This window comes from Morone saxatilis, unplaced genomic scaffold, assembly GCF_004916995.1.
Source record: "Morone saxatilis isolate NCDOM2014 unplaced genomic scaffold, NCSU_SB_2.0 Contig23, whole genome shotgun sequence".
Lineage (NCBI taxonomy): Eukaryota > Metazoa > Chordata > Actinopteri > Moronidae > Morone > Morone saxatilis.
In genome coordinates this window covers 13,478,553-13,487,752 of record NW_023339796.1, presented here as the reverse complement: position 1 = coordinate 13,487,752, position 9,200 = coordinate 13,478,553, and the positions used below count along the sequence as shown (strand labels likewise).

Sequence of the window (9,200 nt, the reverse complement as noted above, 5' to 3'; positions counted from 1 at the left end):
AATAGGCTTTCCAGTGTGTGAAGTGCTCTAAAAATCTCTGGCAACTGGAATTTACGAGACTACTGTGACTGCTTATGTATTTTGTGTGTGTGTGTGTGTGTGTGTGTGTGTTTATACGCAAGTGTGTGTTTGCAACCCAGATAAGAGTCTACATGGGAGGATAATTTCCACTAGTTTGTCAAAATATTGTCACTTTACTTGGAGAGCCATTTTTTGGGCTTTGCGTGTAATCCGAGTGACGGCTCGTTTATTAGTGGCTGATGGCTTTTAACACGTGCTGCCAGCCCGACCGGCAGTGACAAAAAGCTGTTTATTTCCTTAGCCATTATGAAACCAAGCATTAGACGTCACACTCACGCACAGTGCTGACAGTAGTGTTACTGGATAATAACCCTTCCTCTCTGCTTTCTTGACTCACCATTAATGAAAGCAGAATTATCGCCCATTGAGTCACAGACCATAAAGTGATTGACTTGTTTTCCAAGGCGTTTATTGAGTGCATTTTAGTACAATAGTTCTCAGAAAGTTACAGCTTACAAACTCTTGACACGTACTTGTCACAATTTACAAGTGGTAGCTATACAGAAACAAACAAACAAAAAAGGAAACCGTTCACACTCTTAAACAATGTACCTGTGCACACATAAATGTCTGTACACACAAATGTGCCTGCTATGCACATACACATACATTCTCTCTCACACACACACACAAATAAACAAACTATGACATGTGCACACTCATATTCAGCTGCATCATCCATTGTGTACCATAGAGGGAGGTTGTGAGTAGTATCCTAGAAAGGTCCCATTTCACCTGATCTTCCTCCTCATTGGCTGCCCACAGTGTTCACTGTGTGTGCATGTGAATTTGTGAAGTGTTGTGTGTAAGCTGTTTTATATGTGTGTAAATCTTTGAGTCCACAGTCTGAAACAGAAGGAAAAAAAAGAGAATGGAGTAGTTTAATAAGTTTAGTTTTGTAGGGTGTCATGTCAGGTCATTTTCAGGTGAACACGGCTTCCACTGTTCTAACCTATAAATGACAGGCATGAAATCAGCTCCTAAAAGGACCGTTGGTCACTTCTTCGACAGTTACAGCACCATGAAACATTTAACAAGCTCTGTTCTTGTGTTTTGTATCAGGGTGAGATAAATGGCTTCCATATGAAACAGCTTTCAGAGAGGGATGGTGAACCGCCTCTCCATTCATCACACTGGAGTGTCATTACAGTCAGATATTTAGAAAAGACAAACAGAGCATAATGGAAGAAAAAAAAAGAATTACACTGTTGCATAATGAATACATTCTATCATCTCATTCACAGGCTCTTGGGTTGAAAAGCAAATATATGAGACTGAGCTGAAAAGAGGACTAATGCATTCAAATTGAATCACTGGCTTCAGTGAAAGGGATTTATGCCAATCTCAAGGAGCGTGTGATTATATTTAGGAATACTTGGTAAATCAATGACTTGAAGAATTGAAAAGATAAAAGCAATTGATTTTGCCTATGAGGCAAACCAGTTGCTTGATTACAGTATTTTCCATTACCAAACTAAACCAAAGAAATTAACATTTAGATCATTATAAAGATGTTGCCACATAAACCACACTGCGGGTTAATAGGGACGGATTCACTTAAATGAACTAACCTCCTGACTCCTCATCTAACCATCCATTCTTTATGTCACATGTGTCGTGCATCTCCACCCTTCTGTAAACTGACTCATCCTCCTCTTTCTATCACATATGCACAGACTCTGTCGATTCTTTGCCCATTTTCTTTTCATTAAGCATCAGACTGGAAACCAGACGCGAGAATAACATAATTGAGGGTTATCCTGTGCGTATCTGTGTGTGTGTGTCTGTGTCTGTGTGTATTGTGTTTTGACACTCCCATCAGTCTCCCTCCCTGTGGCTGATCAGATGCCTGTCAGACGAGGGTCCCAGCAGGTGTTTGCACCCTTGCCTGGATCCACTGGAGCATGGAGCCAACCATTTCTCAGGCCAGCCCTGGCCTAGCCCAGCCCAGCCCCAGCCCAGGACAGCTTGGTTACACCCAGGATGAATGAGCTGGAGGTGTGCCAGCCAGCAGGGGTAGCCAGGGAGAGAGGGCAGGACAGACAGACAGAGAAGGAGGAGGAGGTGGATGACATGAGTGGGGTGAGTATACTTAATAATCTGCTAATGGGCCTGCCATCAATTTCTAATTTTGGATGCAAGGTGGTTAGAACCGTCGTCACTCATGTCTTTTCAAATAGGGCCAAACGGGGTTTCAGCAGGGTCACAGCTACTGCACAGAATTGATACTACAATAGCTCAAGATAATTGTCTGTGAGCTAAGAGACTTTGCTGCCATGGCTGTATGTCAAAGGAATATTGCCACAGGAACATTCAGATCAGTTTGCTTTCAGTTTTAAAGGCCAGCATTGCTAACGTTATTTCATCAAAACTCTTTACAGAATTATAAACTATAACACCCATTCCTCATAGCTTTCTAAAAGCCTGAGCCTGAAGCAAGTGACCGGCAAGAAGAAAAAAAAAAGTTGGATGAAGAGAAAAGCCACTACTACTCATCATCAAGCTGTCCTGTAGTTGTTGTCACTGTGACACCGTCACATTGCACAGACCAAACACAATGCAATCATCAAGTACCATCCCCAGACTAAAGAAAATAAATCATCCCTGTGCACTATCCAGAACTACAGTCAAAATAAATTCCTGAAAACTGTGGTGTAATTTCATGGACAGTCATCCATTGCATCCCTTGGGAATGACGTAGATATCTTACAGTCAACTACCAAAGTGTACATTTTCAAACGCCCATAAACTGCAGCTTAAAATTATGGATAGATTCAGATGCGCAAAACCTTCTGTAGCACAACAATAGTGAGAGTACATAGATTTACTCAGCAGCTTAGCTATAGCAGTCTATGGAAGGCTGTGCTACACTGTTAGCAATGGGCCCGTGTGGGCTGTTTAAGTCTGTGTGTTCATCGAAATGGCATCAGGCGTCTGTTGGCAAACCTCAGTCCAGATGTTCATTTTCACTGTGTAGAGAAGTGATGCTGATGCACTCCGATTTCCAGTGCCTTGATTAGCTACTCTCCTATGCATTTCAAACTTGCAGCAAATTTTGCCTTGCCCGAGATATTTGTGGCACCCATGAGGAAGACTAACTGGATTTGCCTGAAATAAAATCTACCATATATAGAGCAATTAAGTAGTGTTTTTCCTGCGTGATCAGCAAGTACTTACCATGGATTTCGGACGGCCAAAGCGTGGAGTTTCCTTCTCCTCTGGATGGTGCTGAGAACTCCCAACACAAACAACAACAAAACAAAAAGAAATAAAAACATAAAACATATCTGTACAAGTAAGTGCTCACCAGCAAGAGACAGCATGTGTACACCCACATTAAACATGATCTCCAGTAAATGGATATTTTGTCAATTATTTTAACTCCTACAGCAAATTTCATATAGATCTACAATACCAATTCTTCGCCCACAATTCCTTTAACATATTCCTCAGGTTAAGATTCAGTCAGGATTGTCCTTGTGCGCCTGGAACAGGGAGACGTTCAACTCTGTGTCCGTCGTTCAGTTGTCCAAAGGGAACCAGGGCACCATAGAAATCTACACATTTCATGTGTCTATCACAATCTAATCAACAAACATGTCTTTGCCAAAAATGCAAGCAGAGAGTTCTGTACATACATATTCATACATTATCACCTTCAATATGAAGGTTTATTATGAAAGATATAATCATATTTAGCAAGAGATAAACACATTTATATTCTCTGAATCTGAGTGGGGCTGGTTAAGAAGTCCTTTGGCAAGGCCTTCCACCCAGGACTCCACAGGTAGTGTTAAAAGTTAAAATACGAGTGGGCGGCATCTTGCTATAGTAATAAAACAAACAAAAAAACAGATGGTAAAAGACAAAAATATAACTAGCTCTGAATTTCACTAGTCCTTTTACAATAAAGTTTTCAAATTCTTCAAACAAGCAAATGATGATGTGAAAGTTGAAAATGGTGCTCCACTGTACATCCCTGTATGCTTCTCCCTCTAATTATTCCTACTGGTAATTGCTTTTTCTTCTGAGACTTATTTCTGGCCAGGTCAAGGCATCTTCATTGCACACATTGACGACAGTAAAATCACAGGTCACACGTTGTTTCTAAATGTCTCACGCTTCGGTTTACAATTTTAACATCTTCTAGTTCAGATAATATAGAAGTACAATATCACTCATTTTACAGTCTGAAATTGTTAGAGATTCCCTGTGTCGATGTCTGATTGTTGGAGTTGTTTTGGTTTACAGTGACATGAATGGCAGTCTATAACCACATTCTGTCTGTCTTCCTTTTGTGAATAAATGGAGAAACAGTATCAAGTCTGAACCCTGATCTCCTGGTGTGGATTGCATGAAGTGTGATGGCTGATAACCACGTGGTAGTGTAGACCCTGGTCTCCTGTTGTCATGGTAGTGGATTAGATTAAGACAATTGTCTCGACTCTGGCGCGTTCCGATGGATCGGGGGTCATTCGAGGGCTGCCATTGTTGTTGGTCCTGCGAATGCTGCCCGTTCCGTGGCACAGCGCCCCCTGTAGTCATGCCATAGTCGTGGGTGACTGGCTCATCTGCACCCTCATGGACTGGATATTACTGAGGATCTTCTTCTGGTGGCCTGCCAGGGTCACTCCTATTCTCAGCAAGTCCCTAGGGAGAAAGAAGCAGAGAAAAAGAAAATTGAAAAGCAAGAACTTATTTTGAAGTAATAGATGAAGGGATTTCCATCAAAGTGAAGAAGGAATGGATCATTTGAGTATGAGACGATTATACTAGCAAAAAATGCATCATTTCATCATCGTATGATCCTTTCCTGGTGCACTTACAGTCCTAACATCACAATATATGAAAGCACCATTTTAGGGTGGAAAGCTTGTGGCAATGAACAGAAAACACAAATTTACTAAATTAATTCTATCACTTGAGAGAAGACTTAGCATGCATGTTGCTTTGCATTGCAAAGAGACTGTGAAATGCCACCCAGCCTCAAGCATACATTTTTAATAAAAAATGTTTTACATTTTCACATAAATTTGTAGACCAAGCAACATTGTTAATTAAAATAAACAAAGTGCAATATTTGTGTCTATTGGTACCACAAGTGCTACAAGTAATGCTGTCATGACACATGATTTGAAATATTCCACATAAACAGCAGCAAATAAATATTGCCGTTTTAAAATGTGTATTACAAGATTTGCATGATTATCATTAGAAATTTGCGCATAGAAAATCCAGACAGTAGCCATAATACTTGAAAACTACAGATGGAAATATTCTTACTACAATGACTATGTTGTTTTCTGTAGTAATGAGTTATATTTTAATGCATTACGCAGAAGTGTTGCTTATTCACTCCGATTTTCAGTGCCTTAATTAGCTATTCTTCTTTGGATTCCAAACTTGCAGAAAATTTTGCCTTACCCAAGATATTTGTGGCACCCATGAGGAAGACTAACTGGATTTGCCTGAAATAAATCTAACAGATATAGAGCAACACAGGCTTTACTTTGATGCAATCATCCAAAGACTTGAGTCACTGGGCGCATTCATGCTAAAAATACACGCACTTGACGTTGAGTCATTTTATACAAGTGTGCCCATCAAGTGCCATATGGGTTTGGCTCTTTGCATTTGCACACGAGCAGGTGAACTCACTCTGAGGTCATTTGAGCCACCAGCTGCAGGGAGGTAAAGCCTGAGTTGAGGAAGTTGTCTCTGTACTGGCTCATCTTGATGGCAGCGAGCCAGTCCTCTACTGAGCTGAAGGTGTTGAAGTCAGGTATGGATCTGTCCAACAGTGGCTGAGAAGGCCTGGAGGAAGGAGAGTGAAGGAAGGGGGTAAGAGGAGGTATATAGCAGTGCTTTGATACAATATTCAGCAAGAAGAATTTAAAGAGAAGGAGAGAAACTGAGGTTATGGTGTTTGCGTAGGTGTGTGTGAGAGAGGATGCAAGATGGAGAAGGAGAAGGTGTGCATGTGTGCTGTGTGAATATTGGCTTTGGAAAGTTCCTTTTTTTAACCACATTATGATGTTATACATTCTATCTACCTACTTACCTACCGATCTATAAAAATGTTTAAAAAGAACTGGAAAATATTCTCTGGTATCATTACAGAAAACTTCCATTCCTTGGCTTGAATGCCAAGTGCTGCAGCTAATAAAAACGAAGATGCCACTCATTATCTGACTGTCACTACAACGAAGCATGCAATGGTGATGCTTATCAGTGTCAGATATTAGGAAAGTTGTCATAATTAAAGAAACTGCACTGAGCTTAATACAGGATGGACCTGGTGGAAAAACATGCTCCACTGCACAAAATCAAACTTGCACACGGCCAAAAGTTCACCTTTCAACATGGCAACAACCCAAAGAACACAGCCAAAACAAGTGGCTTCAGGACAAGTCTCTGAATGACCCTCAGTGGCCCAGCCAAAGCCTGGAAATTGGAATGGAAACTGTGGAGAAACCTGAAACTCACAGTTCACAGACAGTCCACATCCAATCTGGCCGAGCTTGAGAGGATCTTTGAGGAAGTTGTCCAAAGCAAGGTGTGCAGAACTGGCAAGTCCAAAAGATTCAAAACAAATCAAGGATACTGGTGCCTCTACAGAATAACACAACCATTCTGAATATCTTTATAAATTACATCTTTCTGTATGATTTAATTAAAAACATTGGATAAAATCAATTAATATAACACCACAGAATGTGGAAATTGTGAACTTTCTAAAGCCAATATGGGGTTCTGGGTGTGCGAGAGAATCATAAGCCGCAGGGGAAAAAAAGATCCCGGGGAGGAAAAGTTCAGGTTTGATGCAATCAACAGTAATAAATGCATGTTTATTTTATGAGAGGAAAATAAGTAAGCATGTGCGTGCTGGGTTAGTTTGTGCAGACAGCCTGTGTAAATACTGTATATAAACAGATGAAAAGCATATTTGTGCATACTTAATGTCCTCTTCAGGGTGAATGTGTGTTTCATGTGCTGTGGAAAAAAGTGTTTTTACTCACACTGCAGGGATGTTGGCTACAGCTTTGAGGCTGGTGGGGTTACGGATCATCTTGTCCAGGGTGCTGACAATGTCTGTGAAGCGGGGTCGGACATTGCGGTCCTTCTGCCAACAGTCCAGCATCAACTGGTGCAGGGCACTGGGACAGTCCATAGGCGGTGGCAGACGGTAGTCCTGTTCAATGGCATTAATCACCTGGGGGAGAAGGGGAAGATCGGGTTGTTAGTTATTCTGAAATCAAGACAACTGATAATCCTAATTTTATATACCAAGTGTAAATCATACAGTAATAAAAACTAATTTCTCTCAGTAACAGTGTTTTTCTACAAGCTGGCTGGTTGTCAATAGTACACTTAATTAAAAACAAAACACTAATTTGAATGAGTTTTCAGGGACTGATGACATTAGGCACATCCACTCTGTAATCCTGACACGCACATCCCTGCCTCCACAACACCACCACCACCAACATCCCCACCACCACCCCATACAAACACCCCCTCTGGTCACTCAAGAGACAGTTTCAGGCGGACGTGCCCTTCCTCTCAATTCTAGCCAATCACATGTCACTCCTGGAGGACAGAGCAAGGAAAGATAGCAGAAGCAGTGCCACTGTAGAAAGAAGGCACTGGGGAATGGGTAGATTGCATATAATTAACACTGTGAAGTGCAGCCACTTGACACATGTCTCTTAAAGGCAGCACAGGCTATCCTGGCCTTGTTAGAGAGAAGCTACAACAAATAGTTTCAGGGTCGTCAGAGTTACAGTCAAGTATTTTGTAACAGTTGAATGGTTCTATCAGAACTTGAGGCAGATTTGGAGACTTAGTGGGGTACCTGTAATTCAATGACCACCTTTGTTAGCAATAATGTATGATTGTAAAAAATATGCAAACAGTGAACTCAAAATAAATATAGTTCAACATAAAGTAAAAAGTTAATCTGCAGCTATGAACTTCTCTGATACTGCAAAGACTAAAGATTACCCAGATTGCTGCATTGCACACTGATGGGCCTAGCTCTCACCCATATCCATATATCCATTCTGTCTGTAGATGTAATCTTTTCTTAAAAATGCATAGTTGCGAGATAAGGGTCTGGTGTGAAATCAAGTGCAAAAGATACTATCATTAAAAATTAGAGGCTGCTCCGTAGGTTGCCAACACCACCCCGGAGTTGTGTGCAACTCAGCAAAATCTTGACAAATGGTGCATATGGAGAAGTGGTTGTGTGTGTTTTTAAGTGTGTATGTGTGTATGTATCGAGCAGCCGGACATGCTGAGCGGTGCCAGTCCTCTTCTCTGCATTAGTCCCACCAGGCAGTGTTTGCTGCTGGCCCACTGAGGCAACATCTGCTGGGTTGGACGGTCCTCGTGGAGCAGGGTCCATAGAGGCCTGATGGTTGGCTAGTTGTCTCACTAAAGGAGCTTAGGGAGAGAGAGACCTCATAGTGTGGGACTATATCCAATGGTTGTGTGTGTTTGTGTTGGTGCCTGTGTGTTTGTGGGAGTCTGTGTGCGTGGACCTTATCCAAACGGACATGGGGAACAAAGCAGAGCTCTCAGCAATCATTCATTGCTCTCAAAAGCCAGCCAGGAAGGAAAGGGGATAGTGTGAGACTGTTTCCATAATAAGTCTGCTTTCAAAGTCAGAGTCAAGGACATCTTCAGAGATGATGCTATGAGATGAGAACTGATAAAAAATGTGTGATTTATTACAGCTTCCTGTCTTACGAGTTATCCTTGATTGTGTATCTGTGGGGTGAAAAGACAGTATAACAACATCTGTACGGAAATGGCCTTCCTATCAATGAGGCAGTTTTCTCAACTTCAATGCAGTAAAAAAAAAAAACAAGCTTGAACATTTTTTGACAATTACACTTTTCTGCCTGTCCAATCACACCTATCTCCATATCTTGTATCTTAAGTTTATTTCTCACTGTGTAATGTCCTGGTATCCTTTCAAAACACATCTCATCAAGAAAGCAATGATACAGTTTCATGTTTTTTTTGCTTTGTCAAAATAAACTTACGTCCTGGTTGGACATGTCCCAGTAAGGCCTCTCTCCAAATGACATCACTTCCCACATGACGATGCCGTA

At 41.3% G+C, this 9,200-nt stretch overlaps 1 protein-coding gene across 1 annotated transcript in view; it reads right to left on the bottom strand.

Annotated features, from left to right (window-relative positions):
- Window positions 1-786: 786 nt before the first annotated feature.
- The window catches only part of LOC118334507 (ephrin type-B receptor 1-B-like), a gene marked incomplete in the record, with an annotated part of 144,761 nt that continues 136,347 nt past the window's right edge, over window positions 787-9,200 (bottom strand). The window contains 4 exon segments of the mRNA XM_035670429.1: window positions 787-4,731; window positions 5,740-5,895; window positions 7,101-7,294; window positions 9,132-9,198. Of these exon segments, the coding sequence (XP_035526322.1) occupies window positions 4,623-4,731; window positions 5,740-5,895; window positions 7,101-7,294; window positions 9,132-9,198 (526 nt within the window).